General features: G+C 41.3%; 2 protein-coding genes across 2 annotated transcripts; one reads left to right on the forward strand and one right to left on the reverse strand.

Annotated features, from left to right (window-relative positions):
- Positions 1-19: 19 nt before the first annotated feature.
- LOC131427236 (parafibromin) lies at positions 20-2,273 on the reverse strand. Its single transcript, XM_058590244.1, has 5 exons — positions 1,960-2,273; positions 817-1,890; positions 694-757; positions 469-634; positions 20-411 (listed from the first exon to the last, which is right to left on the reverse strand). Exons 1-5 carry the CDS (start codon positions 2,088-2,090, stop codon positions 233-235), a joined length of 1,614 nt encoding a protein of 537 aa, XP_058446227.1. The 5' UTR covers positions 2,091-2,273; the 3' UTR covers positions 20-232.
- Positions 2,274-4,148: 1,875 nt separating this feature from the next.
- LOC131427238 (dedicator of cytokinesis protein 7) lies at positions 4,149-16,226 on the forward strand. Its single transcript, XM_058590247.1, has 6 exons — positions 4,149-4,336; positions 4,505-7,028; positions 10,717-12,744; positions 14,165-15,209; positions 15,271-15,670; positions 15,735-16,226. Exons 1-6 carry the CDS (start codon positions 4,296-4,298, stop codon positions 15,931-15,933), a joined length of 6,237 nt encoding a protein of 2,078 aa, XP_058446230.1. The 5' UTR covers positions 4,149-4,295; the 3' UTR covers positions 15,934-16,226.
- The last annotated feature ends 1,190 nt before the right edge of the window (positions 16,227-17,416 follow it).

The following is a 17,416-nucleotide window of genomic DNA, read 5'->3' on the forward strand; positions in this document are numbered from 1 at the left end:
AAACAGTACACACTGTGAGCTGAAAGTGTACACTATAACCACGAAATTATTTAGAAGAGAAGGTTATTCAATTTAGAAGAAAACTTAATTAGAAATGATCAAGCATTCGTTTGTTTTTTTTTCATATCGGACAGACCTATTTTTTATCTATTGTAGTAAAAATTATTCATTGTGTTGAAGCTCTATAATGAAGACGGTTACAATTGTGAAAAACTAAATAATTCCATCGACCTTAAAAGCGCAGATCCGGTTTATACTTGGTCATGTACAGATCCAACTTCTCCCAGAACACCATCAGACTGGCTTTGTCTAAATGTCGCTTGGTTCGTGAAACATTCAGTACTGTGACGGCCCATCGAGCAACGTTCGCATCCAGTTTCATTTCGTCGTAACGTAGATGGAAGGCGGCGACTGAAAACGAGAACCGTATCTGTTATAGTTCGTACTTATGATTAAGATCTGTCATACTTTTGGAAAAAATTTCGACAGGATTGCCATCCCAAGGCCAACCCTTAAACTGCCATGCAGGGCCCATTACAAAAACTGCAACAACCCGATTCCAATCTTGCGCACTCAACTTGATTGGATTATCGATAACGCGGTAGGGCACAGTGAGACCGCCTGCTTTTTGACGCTGTAATAGGAAAGTTGTAAATTGATTGAAAATAATCAATGTTATCCATGAGTAAATACCTGAATCAAAACTTCATTGTCTCGTACGCCACCCTTGGACTTCTTTTCCTCAGTTGTGATAAACCTTGAATTATTGATATTTTTATATTGGATTCTCTGAAACAAATTATTCTAAAAACATACTTCAAATCTTGTAGAACATCCCTGGCATTGTACATTGTGATCAAACTGGTCGTGGCCGCTGGTATAATAATAATGGGAGTTCTGCTTTGTCTTTTGTTGGAAGCATTTTGTGGTAGCAATCGGGCTTGGGCAGTTGGAATTAAATCTTTTGGTCGCCCAGGAGGAAGATTAGCAGACAGAACATTATTGTTCATAATCTGCTGCTGGGCTTTCTTCTGTGCAGCGGAACCCTCTGTCACAGACTTCAATGACATTCCGTGATAGGTACCCATGGTGTCGATCTTGAATCCTTCGGTTTCTTCCTTTTGACGATTGAATCGCTCCTGATCGTAACGATTGTACTGCGCTGGCTGTGGTTGCGGCCGAATTACTCGTGGTGGCTCAGGAAGTTTTATTACTGGCGCTTGAGGACGCCCACGACCTTCCTCGCGATTTTTGATTCCCTGTAGTATAGCCAGAATATTCTTCGCAAAAATCTTTCCGTTACTCTGAAGGATAGTGGTTCGAGTTCGCCATTGACGCTCCCTGCTGATAATGTCTTTAGTAGAATCTACGTCAAAGTCTAAAATAGCTCTCAGATCCGGACCAACACCCATTGTATCGTCGTTATCTGTTCTTTTGATGGTAACTTTTTTATTAGCCAAACGTTTCGCTTTAATGGCAGCAATTTTTTCCACAGACATAGTCTCTGAAAGAGACTTTATGTTGTCAATATTGACGGAGGCTTCCTTCTTGTTAACATCGAGACGAGCGGCAAGCTGTTCCTTAACCTTCTGCACTTGCGTATCCTCATAGCGAGCTTTCTTGGCCAATGTATCCAATGAATCGGATTCGGCCGGTCGCTTGATCTGAGTTGGAATTTCCAATGGAGCACTCTTATCGATACTGGCACATGTGCTGGTTTCGCCATTTAGATACTGCAACAATTCCTTTCTATCGGGACGATTTACGGCGGGAATGTCTTCGGCAGCTGCTTGCCGCACATAAACCGAGTGTTGAAGAGAAACATTTTTCAGAATATATAACAAACACTCGAGAGTGTAGTATTCTTTTGGAGCTCCTTTTTTACCGGAACTGATCAAAGTAACAATAATTAAATCAGGAAAATCTTAAACAAGCTTCAAAAAAGTGCAAATCACTCACCCGTATTTAAGGTAGTTTGTTTTGACATTTTTTGGCCAAGAAAACTCGCCAAAAATAATTTGTCCATCGCGCTCAATGATTTCTTTCTTGTTGATATTATACTGCCGTAACAAACTCAACGGATCTGCCATTGCGACAGGAATAAACTATGATCTATCAGGGAAAAATTTTGTATGGAAAACTTGTAAAACTGTCACTATTTGTCCACTAAAATACTTATATTGTAGCCAATTTTACTAAATTTGCGTTAATCAACAAGGAAACACATCGCGATACGAATCAGAAACGAAAAATTTGGCTTGTCCTACTGACAGCAAGTGTCAAATCTACACTGTAAAAAAGGAAATCAATTTTTGCAATCGCGCTTGGAAGAACTTCTCGTAGTCGGCAGAAACTTAACTACGCTGTGGAAATAAAAAAAATTCCAACGGAAGTCCTCTATTGGTCTAATATGAATATTGGTATAATGTGAATGTCCAACGAATCGGGATTTTCGTTTGCCGATTTTGAGAAAGATGCCTCCAACCGTGAGTAAAAATTTCATTTCTCACCGAAAAATATCAAAAAACAACAAAATCTAACGGTTTGTTGTTGTTTTTATTCCTACAAGAAATTGTATGAAGTTTGGTGTTATTCTCATATAGAAAATTTTTTTTGTTATTCTACATTAAGTAGAAATATTTTACAGGTATGTAGTGTTCATTCAAAAAAAATAAGTGAATACAAACTTCCCAAATTCTCCAGTAAAGCTAGTCCAACGGGGTTCCAACCCCTCATATTGGAAATGGCTCAACAATGAACCTCTGTCTGCCAGATTTGTTGAACGAAAAAATGGCGCTCGGTTCAATGGTCTGTTGTACAATCGGCAAACGAAGGTTACGTGTTGGCCTCCCGTTGAACGATTAATTGGACGTTGATTGGACCAACGATACAACGTATTTGACCAACGAAAGATTACCGTTAAACGTTTTTCTCTAATAGGGTTCGGATTTTGCACGGACTGATTTTTGTATCGATCACAGATTTTTGAAAAAACGACCTGACATCCTTGATTGTCCACATCAAAGCTCGTACATACAAGCAGAGATGCCATTTATACAGATTTATCTGTATTTTACAGATTTTTACATACGCATACAGAATACAGATGTGGTACAGATTTTCTAAATTTAATACGGATTTCATAAGAAGCAAAAAAAGCTTTTTCGTATGAGCAAACTATTAGTAATTAAATGCAGTGACAAGAAGCAAAGTCTTGGCATTACATTCCTGTCGTGGAATTTGACCTTTCTGTTCCAACAGACAGATGAAAAGAATTATTGCTCAATAAATCTACAATTCTACAGCCATAATGTGTTGGACTAACATCTTTGAACATTATTTCATTGTTGATATTTAATTTTATTACAGCATACAGATAATACAGATTTTTATACAGAGTAATATGAAAAAATCTGGCATCTCTGCATACAAGCATAGGGAAAAGAATTGTCAAACTTCGCGCGAAAGTTGCAGCACTCGTACATTTAACATGGTATACGTTAAATGTGATACTGTGCGATGCGTTGCTGAACTGAAGATTGATTTCTCTATAAGGCTGTGAATAATTTCGCAGTTAATTTTAACTTTTGGTTCAAATCTGACACTTGAGCGGTTATTTTGTGTCGAGTAGTTAAATTTGACTAAATTGGAAATAATTTTAACTAAAGAATTTATGTTAGAATTTTTTTGCAAGATTTTCTTCAGTGTCGGAAAATAACCATCGATCTATTAAAAATAACCATGCTTTCGAGCAGGGTTATTTTTGACAACATCAAAATAACCGCTCTAGTGTCATATTTCAACCAAAAGTTAAAATTAACCACGAAATGGTTCACAGCCTAAGCACAGTGTCTGATCATACTCAGAAGTACCATGGTCTTTATTTTTTTCAGTGTAAGAATTTTGACGAAACCTTTCCCAACAAGTGTGTACAAAATGTGTCTAACAACCCACTGAGAAATGGGGTCATTCGTTGGACCAACTGTGGAACGTATTGGACCAACGAAGGACTTCCGTTGAACGTTTTTTCTTACCGGGAAGGTTTCTATTTCTAGTAGAATGTCGGACTAGAAACGTAACGTAGCGTGTAACATAGAACGTTTTGCTGAGAGGGTATAATTGCATATTTTGTTTTGACGTTTTGCACACAACACGCGAACTGCATTTTCCAATTATTAATGGCGTCTGGAAATAAAAACAAGTTTTTTTTGTGGTGATGATTTGCATTTGAAATTCATGTGAAAACCAAGTAATACAGTATCGAGATAATAGTGTAACAAACTAGTTTAAAAGCCATGGCATCAGCACAACGTGCTTTTGCTTCTAAACTTACTAAGTAAGTACAAATTTAGATAAAGACAAATTCGAAGTGGTGCAATCAATTTTTCTTTGGGCCCCCGCCCCGATTCATGTTTTTTTTATTTTCGAGTTGTAACCACGGTTGAATAATTTCATTAATTGCTCAGACACTGATTGTTTTGTTGTCGATTTTCTGACTTTCCAGACATAACTCGTCAGACATTCGAAAGAATGTGGCCAATTATCAACTTTTATCGAAAAGCGATAGCAGCTCGGTGTGTTCGTCATCGATTTCCCTGTGTGAACTCGTTGAACCGATCGATTATGAGGAATTCTTAACACAGCACTCTAATATGCTGTTAAGGGATTCGTTGCGGTCAATTCTGGATTTTCCGGTCAATGACGTACAGATAAAAGTGGTTCCCAGAAAAATTCGTACCATTGAACATGTTGTACCAAAGGAAGACATCACTGATTTACCCTTACATGTGCAACACTGTGTCGATTGCTATACTAGGCCTTGGAAGATTGTGGATTTCTCTCAACGACATTATTCGAGTTCTTGCAACACCAGAGAACGAACAGACAAAGGTGCGATGAGTCCAAGTTCCTATCAACAGGAGTTTGAAATTGATCGTGATTACTTCGGATGTGCCTCTTTGGATGAATCGGTAACATCTACAACGTTGTATGCAAGTGAAAGCTGTACTCCAAGTAGCCGGCAATCCATTGCCAGCTTGTCGTCCGTATCGACATGCACCGACACGTTAACCCCCCGGGGGTCGTGGGCTTCGTTCGATCTGCGAAGTTCCGTTAACGATCCTTTAATACCCGGCTTGCTGGAACGAGTGGCCCCGGAAACAATAGATCAGAGTAATGAGGGTAAACGATTGGAAGAACGACAGCAGGCTCTGTTCAGTTTGTATCCCGAATCGGATCCTGAGGATATCATTGAAAAACGACCTCCGGCGGAGATACCCGTTGAACACTTGGGTAATCGAATCCACGTAAAGTGTTTACAGTTAAAATTAGAGCTAGAAGTTGAACCGATTTTTGCATCAATGGCGATATATGATGCCAAAGAAAGAAAAAAGATTTCGGAAAATTTTTATTTCGATATGAACTCGGAATCTTTAAGGCGTATGTTAGTCTCACATGTTCCTTATGCAGATATAAGTACACAAGCTAGAGAAGCTATTTTTGACATAACAAATCCCAGTAATGAGCTGTATTTGGTAATAAGATTGGAGAAAGTGCTTCAAGGTGATATCAAAGATTCCGTTGAACCTTATCTGAAGGAAGATAAAGACAAGTACAGAGATAAGGCAAAATCCAACGCCTCGGATTTCTGCGAACGACTGGGAAAGTATCGAATGCCTTTTGCCTGGACAGGAATTTATCTCACAAACATTTTCAATGGGGATAATCTAGAAGGCGATCGAGATCGCGAAAGTATGACGTCTGCTTCCAGTTCGAATAGTCTGGATAGAAAATCATCATCAAGTAGTTTTGATCAGTTCCGAAAGAGAGCAACGGACATGGGTACACTTACTAGACGAGGATCACTAGAGAGAAAGATGGAAAAACGAAGGTCTTGGTCACCCGATGATTTCGCCAACAGTATCGAAACATTTCGACCGATTTCGATTACGGTTTCAAGCTTCTTTAAACAAGAGTCCGATAAAATGAAAGACGAAGAATTATTCAAATTTCTACCAGAACTGAAGCGTCCAGGTGCACTAATGAAAAAGCACAAATGCATCCCTGGATCAATCAACATTGAAATCTCTCCGATTCCAAGTGATTTGAAATGTGCGCTTACACCCGAGCTAGCGAAGATAGACCCGTATCCAAACGACCACACAAGACCTACAAAGGAAATCTTAGAATTTCCTTCCACGCCTATTCTAAACCCTCACTACGGATATCGGAATCTACTCTTCGTGTCCCCAAAGGAGTTGAATTTTTCGACTCGTGCTGGCTCAGCACGCAACATCGCCGTTCGTGTTCAGCTAATGTCAGGAGAGCGACAATCGGATGCCTTAACGGCAATTTTTGGCAGAAGCTCATGTCCGGAATACATGGCTGAAGCATTCACGTCGGTCAACTATCATAACAAGCAACCCACATTTTATGACGAAATTAAGCTTGCTCTTCCAGCAAACCTGAAGCAAAATCATCACATCCTGTTTACCCTTTTCCACGTATCATGCCAAAAGAAGCCACAAGAAGTTCAATCAACGATCGAGACTCCGGTCGGTTATACCTGGCTTCCAATACTGAAGGATGGTCACCTCAACGTAGGTGAATTCAATCTTCCGGTTATGGTTGAGGAACCACCGGACAACTATTCGTTCATTCCACCCGATGTTCAGCTACCGGGAACCAAATGGCTCGACAATCATCGGCCGGTATTTTCGGTGACAATCGATGCGGTCACATCAGTCCATGCCCTGGATGATTATTTGGATAAATTTATCTACTTGTGTGAGTGTCTCGATCTGAGAAAGGTTCCTCCTCGCATCGGCGAAGGAAACATGGAACGGGAGTTCAAAAAGACGCTACAGGAACTACAGAGTGCTGACCAGGAAAAATTGGTGAAAAATCTACAGGTGATTCTGGACAAACTGGTTGAATTGTTGGTGACAACTTATCGGATCGGTGGTGAAGCGCTCTCGCTGGGACAGACGGTTTTCGAAACGATCTGTCAGATATCCGACAAAATATTCGTAAGTATTGTAACAAATCAAATGATGTTTACTAAGAAAATGGAATCAAAATTTGAACTTTTAACTACGTTTTATCTAGGATTTATCAGTGCATTAGCAGTTCATGTTGAATTGGGCAGTGGGTCATATTAATGAATGTCATTTCGCAAACATTTCACCGAATGGGTATTGAGACCGAAAAGAATTTTTTTTCCATAAATACGTTTATTTCATAGGCAATATACATGAGTTTTTCTTCGCCGTGGCATCTACAATACATAGTACTTTAAACCTAATACATTTCGAATATCGTATTAGTATTTTGGTATTCATTAGTTAATCTAAACACTATAATAAATATCGCTTAACTTTTAAATATGATAAAATGACCTCGAATCGACGATTCAGAGTGCTAAGCGTTGATCTAACAAGTCAGATGTCGTATGTTCGAGCAATATTTTCGTAAATCTAATGAAGTTTCCACACAATCAAGTATTGGCAATACTTGTATTGACGATAGTGTGTAAGGGCTGCTTAAGGACCGCTAATGACTTAACGTGAATGTGGAACGAAATAAGGCCTGACCGATGCCGACATCGCCGATCTTTTTTTCGATCATCGGTTATGACTGAGCTGCCGGCGTGCGCATGCATAGGTACGCTGGACATAGATAATTGATGTGTCAGTGTGGTGTCAGAAACATAACTGGAGGACAAGAATACGAATAAAACTGACATGCTTCTCTCTTAGTTACTCTTTCAGTCGACCAAGCGGGTCTCTACAGGAGGCGCCTCCATTCAACTCGGTTCATGGCTGTTCGCCACCAGCCTCGGTAGCTGCGAAGGGTCCGCAGGTCGTCCTCAAATTGATCGATCCATCTTGCCCGCTGCGCGCCTCTTCTTATACCGGTCGGATAATTATCGAGAATCATTTTAACCGCGTTGTTCTCGGACATTCTAACAACATGCCCTGCCCACCGTAACCGCCCGACCTTGGTCGTTTGGACGAGGGTTGGTCCTCCCAGCAACTGGTGCAGTTCATGGTTCATTCGCCTTCTCCACGTACCGTCTTCCATCCGCACTCCGCCGAAGATGGTTCGCAACACCTTCCGTTCAAAAACACCTAGTGCGCGTTGATCCTCCGCAAGCATTGTCCAGGACTCGTGCCCGTAGAGGATAACCGGTCTAATCAGCGTTTTGTAGATAGTTAACTTCGTACGACGGCGAATTTTCCTCGATCGAAGCGTCCTGCGCAGTACAAAGTAAGCACGATTTCCTGACAGTATGCGTCTCTGAATTTCTCTGCTGGTGTCATTATCGGCAGTCACCAGTGAGTCCAAGTACACGCACTCGTCGACCATTTCGATTTCATCACCACCAATCAGAACTCGTAATGGGTGGCTGACGTTATCTTCTCTCGAGCCCCTGCCTTTCATGTACTTTGTCTTTGACACATTGATGTCTAGTCCGATCCGCTTGGCCTCAGCTTTTAGTCCGATCTTCCATCTTCTCAAAGTTGCGTGCTATAATATCAATATCATCAGCGAAACCAAGTAGCTGGACGGACTTTCTGAAAATCGTGCCACTCGTGTCTATCCTCGCTCTTCTTATCACACCCTCCAAAGCAATGTTGAATAGCAGACACGAAAGGCCATCACTTCGCCGTAGCCCTCTGCGAGTTTCGAAGGGACTCGAGTTTATCCCCGATACTCGAACAACGCACATCACTCGATCCATCGTAGCCTTGACCAATCGTATCAGTTTGTCCGGGAATCCGTAGTCGTGCATGATTTTCCATAGCTGTTCTCGATCGATTGTGTCGTAGGCTGATTTGAAATCGATGAATGAGTGATGTGTGGGCAACACTTGGTCCGTGGTAGCGCGTTCGCCCATAAATCCTGCCTGATATTGTCCCACGAATTCGTTTGCAATCGGTGACAGTCGACGGCATAAGATTTGGGAGAGTACCTTGTAGGCGGCGTTCAGCAGAGTTATCGCGCGGTAATTGCAGCAATCCAGCTTATCGCCCTTTTTGTATATGGTACACACACTTCCTTCCATCCATTTCTCCGGTAAAATCTCGTCCTCCCAGATCTTGGTAACGACCCAGTGCAGTGCTTTCACTAGTGCATTACCACCGTGTTTTAGTAGCTCGCTTGGCAGTTGGTCAACGCCAACGGCCTTATTATTTTTCAACCGGTTTACCACCTCCTCCACTTCCTGGAGGTCTGGGACCTCCGCACGCGTTCCCAAGTTCGTTACCGCACCACTACTTTCGTATTCCGCCACATTGCCATTGAGGTGCTCGTCGAAATACTGCCGCCACCTCTCGATCACCTCACTGTCGTTTGTGAGAAGATCCCCGTTGGTGTCCTTGCACATATCGGCCTGTGGCACATGGCTTCTGCGCGAACGGTTCACCTTCTCGTAGAACTTCCTTGTGTCATTAGCACGGAACAGCTGTTCCATCGCTTCGCGATCTCGGTCTTCCTGTTGGCGCTTTTTTCTACGGGATACCGAGTTTAGTCTGTTCTTCCGTTGGTAGTGCCACTGCCAACTGTTGCGCGTAATCTTGGGCTACTCCAGCATCCCGGAGCCGTGCGATGTAAAACCGCGACGTTCGGTTTCGACGTTGGGTAGCCACCGTCGAAAGTTTTGATCGCATGCATACAGCAACCAAGTAGTGGTCCGAATCTATATTCGCACTGCGGTAGGTGCGAACATTGTTGATGTCCGAGAAAAAATTTCCGTCGATCAAAACGTGGTCGCTTTGGTTTTCGGTCTGTTGGTCAGGTATCTCCAGCTAGCTTTGTGGATATCCTTGCGGGGAAAGAAGGTGCTTCTGACTACCATTCCTCGAGAGGCCGCAAAGTTGACACACCGTTGGCCGTTGTTATTCGATGCGGCATGCAGGCTGTTCCGGTCGATACATTGCCTCCCTTCATTCCTGGGCATTCATGTCACCGATGACCATTTTTACGTCTCTGCGTGGGCAGCCGTCATAGGCTTGTTCCAGCTGCACGTAGATCGCTTCTTTCTCGTCATCGGGTCTCCCTTCATGTGGGTAGTGCACGTTGATGATGCTGTAATTGAAAAAACGGCCTTTAATTCTCAACTTACACATCCTAGCGTTGATCGGCTGCCACCCAATCATTCGCTGACGCATCTTGCCCATCACTATAAAGCCAGTTCCCAGCTCGTTTGTTGTGCCACAGCTTTGGTAGAAGGTAGCCGCTCGAAGACCGCTTTTCCACACTTTCTGTCCCATCCAACAAAGCTCCTGCAGCGCTACGACGTCGAAGCTGCAAGGAATTAGTTCTTCGTATATTATCCTGTCGCAGCCTGCGAAACCTAGCGACTTGCAGTTCCATGTTCCAAGTTTCCAATCGTAGTCCTTATTTCGTTGCGTGGTCTATGCCGATTGTTTTGGTATTCAAAGTCAGAATGAAACGACTCGTCATGTACTACTTATTTCTAAGAGAAATGTAGTTTATCAAAAAGTCGATATTGTTGTCAATTAGATTGTAGATGTATGATAAGGAAATATTTTTTCTTCCGGGAGTTTTCGGGATCCAGCTGCGAAGTGATTTTTGTGTGTACTGATACTGACACTGACTTTTTCAATTACTTGTGTTTTCTTGAACGGGAAAAATGTTCTGCTAGACGATTTATTTCAATAGTTAACAATTATTTCTTTTGATTGTTCACAGTTTCTGCAACCGGAGGATCGATACGGTCGACAGAATATTTTGAGCACCTACATCCAATTCCAGTGTAAGATTCCTCACCCGTTGGATCCTAAATGCCGGCTGTCGGCCTACATTCGCCAAACTGGAACGTCAGAGGAAATGACTCGGTCTACCAGCAACCCAGACCTACACCAAAACTGTCCCGTCCGGTCAGAGATGACCAGTTCGATGAGCGGAAAGCTGGTGGATCGAGCATCCAGCATGCGAACGGAGATGTCTCCGAGTGCCAGCGGTCCAAAAGACGGATTGGTTCGTCTGTTACATGAAGAAATTGCACTCAACTGGGTAGTTGCGAGTGGATCTGCTGCAGAGCTCTCGATGACAAATTCATGGATGCTGTTTGAACTGATCATCAAGAGTATGGTAGAGCATTTGGAGTTGACTAATTCACTGAACTCGCTAAGAAAGAATCGGTTTCCTCATCAGTACACGGACGACATTTCTACACTGGTGCACTTGGTAACGACGAAAGTTGTAGGCTACAATAGTAGCGATCCCAAGCTAGCTCAATCGATCAACTCAAGTTTGGCATTCTTTGTATTCGATCTACTCAGTATCATGGATCGGGGCTTCGTTTACGGTTTAATTAAAACATACTATAAAGTTATAATGACGAAAAGTTCTTCGACGCCAGATATGATGCATTATAAGTTGGACTTCTTGCGAATCGTATGCAGCCATGAACACTTTGTGGCTTTGAATTTACCCTTTGGAACCCCGTACACCGCACTTTCCGCTCCATGCAGTCCAACACCCAGTGTAACATCAAACAACAGTCAAAACTCTTACGTTAGTGCTATGGCTGGAATCGACAAAGCATTGTATGCCGAGCTCAGTGCTGAATTCCGCCAGCAGCACTTCCTCGTTGGATTAGTTCTTCAAGAATTAGCATCCGTGTTGGATATTTCTAATCCTCCATTGCATGGTAAAGCTATCCGATGTTTACGAAATCTACTAACATCACATGATCTAGATTCTCGCTACAATGAAGTAGAAGCCCGTGCTCGTGTTGCCGCACTCTATATTCCTCTTTTGGGAATAGTTATGGATGCTATTCCGCAGTTGCATACTCCAGTGGCAGAATCTCATGACCGTTTGAATACCATTGGGTTACTCGAAGACTATCAGGGCCCCTCGACGGCTATCGCAACTACTACCATTAACCCTGAGGTCGCGTACGCAATATCCGGTATTCGAAACTATTGCTATGTGCAGGAAGCGCCGAAAAACAAGACTCCTTTGAGTAGCGAAAACACTCGCCATTTGCTGTCCTGCTTCCTTTGGGTCGTGAAAAATCTTGAGCAAAGCACCCTATTTAAATATACACTCGGTTTGAGTCCGCACCGTGTTCACCAAATGTTGCAAGTTCTGAACATTAGTATTCCCAATTTCGAATATCGTGGTCGTAAGAAACCAACATCGAAGCGAAACACGTCAAGCTTCCGTAAAACACCGGACATGAAGGAGAAACTGGAGGAATGTATTCGTGGAACCGGTTCCGCTCGGAATGATCTTATCAATCGTCGGAAGGATCGCTACTCGACAGAGAAATTCCGTTGGAAGAAGGATCAGATTCGAACTCAGTTCTACGACAGTAACATAAAAAATGAAGCCGATCTGGAAATAAACTACTACATTGAGGGTTCACTGGCAACCGAAATTTGCCTTACGATACTGGATACGCTGGAAATGATCGTACAGGTTGCTTCCACGTCCGAATTGCATCACAATTTGTTGGGTACGGTACTGAAGGTGCTACTGCATGCTCTCTCGCGGAATCAGAGCACTCTGGCTCTGCAGAATCTGTTTGCATCACAACGTTCACTTATATTCAAATATCACAATCTACTGTTCGACGAGGAAACTGACAGCTGTGCGGATTTGTGTTTGTTGCTACTGAAGCATTGTGGATCGCAACTGCCCACGGTGCGATCGCAGGCTGCCGCATCGTTGTACTTGCTGATGCGACAGAACTTTGAGATTGGAAACGTGAGTATTCTAGGCTTTTTCTTTTTTAATGCACATAGAATTCATTGGTAGATATTCAAATCAAATGAACTTCACTCTCAGTTATTAATGATTAAACACTTCTTCACATAATTTCGCATTTTTTGATGAATGCATTGGATACTTCTGGGTCTACCCGGTTTAGATAAACCATCGCAGATGAAACAAATTTGAGAAATTCTACGCGCCTATGGATTCGAAGAAAAACTACGTGTGCTAAGTGTTCTATGAAAATCTGCCGATCTAACTATCAACTTAGTCGAACAAAATCTTAAACGTGTGATAACTTTTGATGTTTTTTATTATTGAAATCTGACATAGAAAGCCTATGCAACCATGATTCTACATTTCTGTATGAAATGTTCAAAACGACGAATGTAACAATGAGAGATTCTCTTTCTTTACTTTTTCTTTCGCTTATTGCGAAACATTCCTGCTTTCTTTGGTAATTTCTTCAGTGCAGATTCAAAGATGATAGTTTTAGTTATTATTATCGGTAAATAATTGGAGTGAAGGATTGCTAAGAGTACTTTTCACGGCCCTTAAAAAAATTTACAGTCTGATAATGATTGTTGCTGTGTGCAATTTACCAAGAGAGAATCGCAAGTTGACAATTATCGCAGAAAATCGAATCGATTATTCGACTTGATTATTCTCATACTAGGTTGCAATATTTTAAAATCCTTGTGTGGAGTATTCACATACATTTTCATAGACACAACTTATACTTATACTCTCGCGAAACGAGAATAAGCGACCGTTTATTGCTGCAGAGAGAATCCTCACAGCAGCGTGCTAACCTCTGATCCTCACACAGTCTATCTAAAGAAATTCGCTCTCGCACTGGTGTCCATTCTATGTTAAACCATGCCGGTTTTTTTGTTGCTGCGATGATATCCGTCTCTCTTTGGTAGTACTGTTTGAATCGTATGAAGAGTTGCTAGTGAGCGTTCTTTGATACAATAAAAGCCATCCTTGAGTACAGCTAAATACATTACTGCGACCGACTACCTGATGCATATAAACTGAGACGAAATTTTCGACTATGACGATGTGAACGCTGCTGTACAGATAATCTCTATCGTAATGAGCTATGCGATTGTTCCACATTAATAGTCCGAGAAATCACATAGGGTTACAGTTTTTTTTGTCCCGCATACTAATGACATTTCCTGGCAATTATAGTAAGTACGTGAAGTTTAAAGAAGCTATTTCATCTCTTGTTTTTCTCAACTTTTCGAAAACATCCAAGTGATATAAATACATTACGCTATTTAAAAACATCTTCAATAATTTCAACTTGAAGATATCGTAGTCCTTAAAAGAAATTTTTATTTTCAACCATTATTATTTAAAGCTTAAGTCAGATCATTTTCAAGAAACATTAATTTATTTTTCGCAGAACTTTGCCCGCGTGAAAATGCAGGTCACAATGTCACTCAGCTCTCTGGTGGGAACCAGTTCGTCATTTAGTGAACAATCACTGCGTCGGGCATTGAAAACGATTCTGGTTTACGCCGAATCCGACACTGACCTGCAAGAAACCTCCTTTCCAGAGCAGGTGCAAGATTTGCTGTTCAATCTGCACATGATTCTTTCCGACACGGTAAAAATGAAAGAATATCAAGAGGATCCGGAAATGCTGCTGGATCTGATGAATCGCATCGCCAAAGGGTACCAGAATTCACCCGATCTAAGGTTGACTTGGCTGGAGAACATGGCCAAGAAGCACATGGAGCGAGCAAACCACACCGAGGCGGCCATGTGCTACGTACACAGTGCAGCGTTGGTGGCAGAATATCTGAGTATGCTAGAATCGCAAACGCATCTTCCCGTGGGTGCCGTTTCATTCAAACACATTTCTCCAAATGCACTAATGGAATCTGCCGTGTCGGATGACGTGCTTAGTCCCGGCGAAGATGGCATTTGTTTAGGGAATCGATTCACAGAAGGTGGCCTAAAAGCTTTGCTTGAAGAAGCATCCAATTCGTTCCAGATAGCCGGTATGTATGAAGCAATGAACGATGTTTACAAGGTGTTGATTCCGATATGTGAGGCGAACCGGGATTTCCGTAAACTAGCCCAAGTGCATGGGAAACTTCAAGAAGCATTCAACCGCATTGCACAACTACACGGGAAGCGTGTGTTTGGCACGTATTTTCGGGTTGGTTTTTATGGGGCAAAGTTTGGTGATTTAGATCAGCAAGAGTTCATCTATAAAGAGCCGACCCTCACAAAATTACCGGAAATCTTCAGTCGACTGCAGAATTTTTATGCCGATCGATTCGGTCCGGATGTGGTTCAAATTATTAAGGATTCAAACGCCGTTGATGTGAAAACACTAGATCCTGAGAAGGCTTACATTCAGATTACATACGTGGAACCTTATTTTGAAACGTACGAGTTGCGATATCGGGAGACGTATTTTGAAAGAAACTTCAACATAAGTAAATACGAATAATCACATTGTACAAAACTATGAATAAAAATATATTTATTCTATTTCAGAACGATTTATTTTTGCGACACCGTTCACAAAGTCCGGAAAGGCACACGGGGAACTACATGAACAGTGCAAACGAAAAACAATACTTACAACGGCAAATCATTTCCCATATGTGAAAACTCGCATCCAGGTCGTCAGTCGTGAGCAAATTGTTCTCGAACCCATAGAAGTTGCCATTGAGGACATCCAAAAGAAAACGGCAGAACTGGCTGCGGCCACAAATCAAGAGCCAGCAGATCCCAAGATTCTCCAAATGGTTTTGCAAGGTTGCATTGGAACCACGGTAAACCAGGGTCCAATGGAAATGGCTTTGGTGTTTCTTTCGGGAATTGCTGACAGTGCAACTATTCCTACAAAGCATCAAAACAAACTGAGACTTTGTTTCAAGGATTTCTCGAAAAAGTAAGAACCTTGCTTCTCTATACAGAAGCGCCCTAAATTTACACAGAATTTTTTTCATTTGTAGATGCTCTGATGCCTTGAAGAAGAACCGAAATCTTATCCTGTCAGATCAAAAAGATTATCAGAAGGAGCTAGAACGAAATTACGCCCGTTTCACCGAGCGTTTGGCTCCGCTGATTACCATCACTCCGACGCAGGCACAGGGAGTTGTTTCCGCCAATAATGGATTGCATAACAGTAAACTAACGCCTTTGCGGTGGTAATACAAAACCTGTTGAGTTCGATAACAATATTTCTCTCTTACCAAAAGCTCTGCTATTGCGATTTACTATACTGAGATAGCTTAGATTTGGTAAATACTACACGGATAAAAGTTTAGCGTATTATTTCGATGTTACGCACCTCTTATTTTAATGCAATACCTCAAACCAAAAATGACGTTTTATTTTTTTCTAAATTATATTTAGTTTGTTAAGTTGTTTTAAAATCCTTTTTATAACCATTACACTTTGAAATAGCCTTCATAATCTTATGCAATTGTGAAATTCATACTACATTTTAAACAACTCATCGTACTGAAATAATAATCAATGTTTAGTAAAATTAGGATTTCAACAATTTACTAAGTGATGACACTTCCAATGCACAATCGTTCAAATTATTGATTTAGCAACCTTACATTTTAAACGACTGTTTGTAAGACTACTAAACCTTCGGTCGCCGTTCACAGAGCCACTTGTCTAAATTGTACTTTATCCGAAATATACCATTCGATCATTTTAAACAACAGTTGCTTGGAAATCCATATATCGTTCGTACAGTAAAAGGTGGACCACTGCGATGAGCGACGAGCACCGGACGACAACCCAGTAAAAATGTTTCTTGAAGCTGGTCCGTTAGACACAAGAAAAAAAATAGACACAAATTTACAAATTTATGGTTTTCAACTTCAGCAAGCCAGGTGCCCCACATCCATTGTTTATGCCTCTTCGACTAGATTCGGTCGTAAATCCTTCGAACTTGAAAGCAGCCTGACTGTCGAAACACAGATAAATTCATTTCGGGGTTTTGGTACCCCATGGGTATCGGTTTGTGCACATGATTTATTTTAATTTTTTTTTGTGTTTTGCCTTCGACTCTATTGGTACATAATACAGTATTCTCCTAGTGAAACAAACTGCTCTAATCTCATTTCACGACAGTAGACACCAAAGCACCAGTACGAGCATCCAGCAAAGAACCGTCCGTATAACAAACTATGAGCTCATCAAGTTGTCGTTCCAAACGACAATATTTCACATTAAATGTTTTGGGAACAAAACTGCAGGCTAACTAAAAGTGAATTTGTACGGACAAAAAAAAACTGCAGTTCGTGATTGAATAAGTTCATAATTTTTTATGCGGCCTTTTTAACGCAGATTCCCGAAGTTACAAGATTTTTTACGCGGATTTCCGAAGTTACGTGTTTTTTATGGGAATTTTCAGGGCTATACATTTTTTCATGCGAGTTTTTCAAGTTATGCAATTTTCTTGTTTTGTCTTCGAAAGGCACGTCATAAAAAATATATTTGATTTCGGATGCTTCCTGAATTTAAAATTGAAAATTAATTTTAAATAAAGATAATATTTGTAGGGCTTTGAATTTATAAACTTCGCAGTTGAATTGAATGATAAGATATAAACCTAAAATAATTAGGATTTCTACTTATGTTTTTTTCGTGAAAATCTTATATTTTGTTTAGTTCT

Source organism: Malaya genurostris, chromosome 2 (assembly GCF_030247185.1).
Source record: "Malaya genurostris strain Urasoe2022 chromosome 2, Malgen_1.1, whole genome shotgun sequence".
Lineage (NCBI taxonomy): Eukaryota > Metazoa > Arthropoda > Insecta > Diptera > Culicidae > Malaya > Malaya genurostris.

Excerpts from the sequence above, each read along its gene's own strand:
- LOC131427236 (XM_058590244.1), bottom strand. The coding sequence starts at position 2,090 with ATGGCAGATCCGTTGAGTTTGTTACGGCAGTATAATATCAACAAGAAA. Across the intron at positions 758-816 it reads GATGTTCTACAAGATTTGAA|GTTTATCACAACTGAGGAAA; the intron begins GTATGTTTTTAG and ends CAATAATTCAAG. Across the intron at positions 635-693 it reads ACAATGAAGTTTTGATTCAG|CGTCAAAAAGCAGGCGGTCT; the intron begins GTATTTACTCAT and ends TTCCTATTACAG.
- LOC131427238 (XM_058590247.1), top strand. The coding sequence starts at position 4,296 with ATGGCATCAGCACAACGTGCTTTTGCTTCTAAACTTACTAA. Across the intron at positions 7,029-10,716 it reads AGATATCCGACAAAATATTC|TTTCTGCAACCGGAGGATCG; the intron begins GTAAGTATTGTA and ends GATTGTTCACAG. Across the intron at positions 15,671-15,734 it reads TTCAAGGATTTCTCGAAAAA|ATGCTCTGATGCCTTGAAGA; the intron begins GTAAGAACCTTG and ends TTTCATTTGTAG.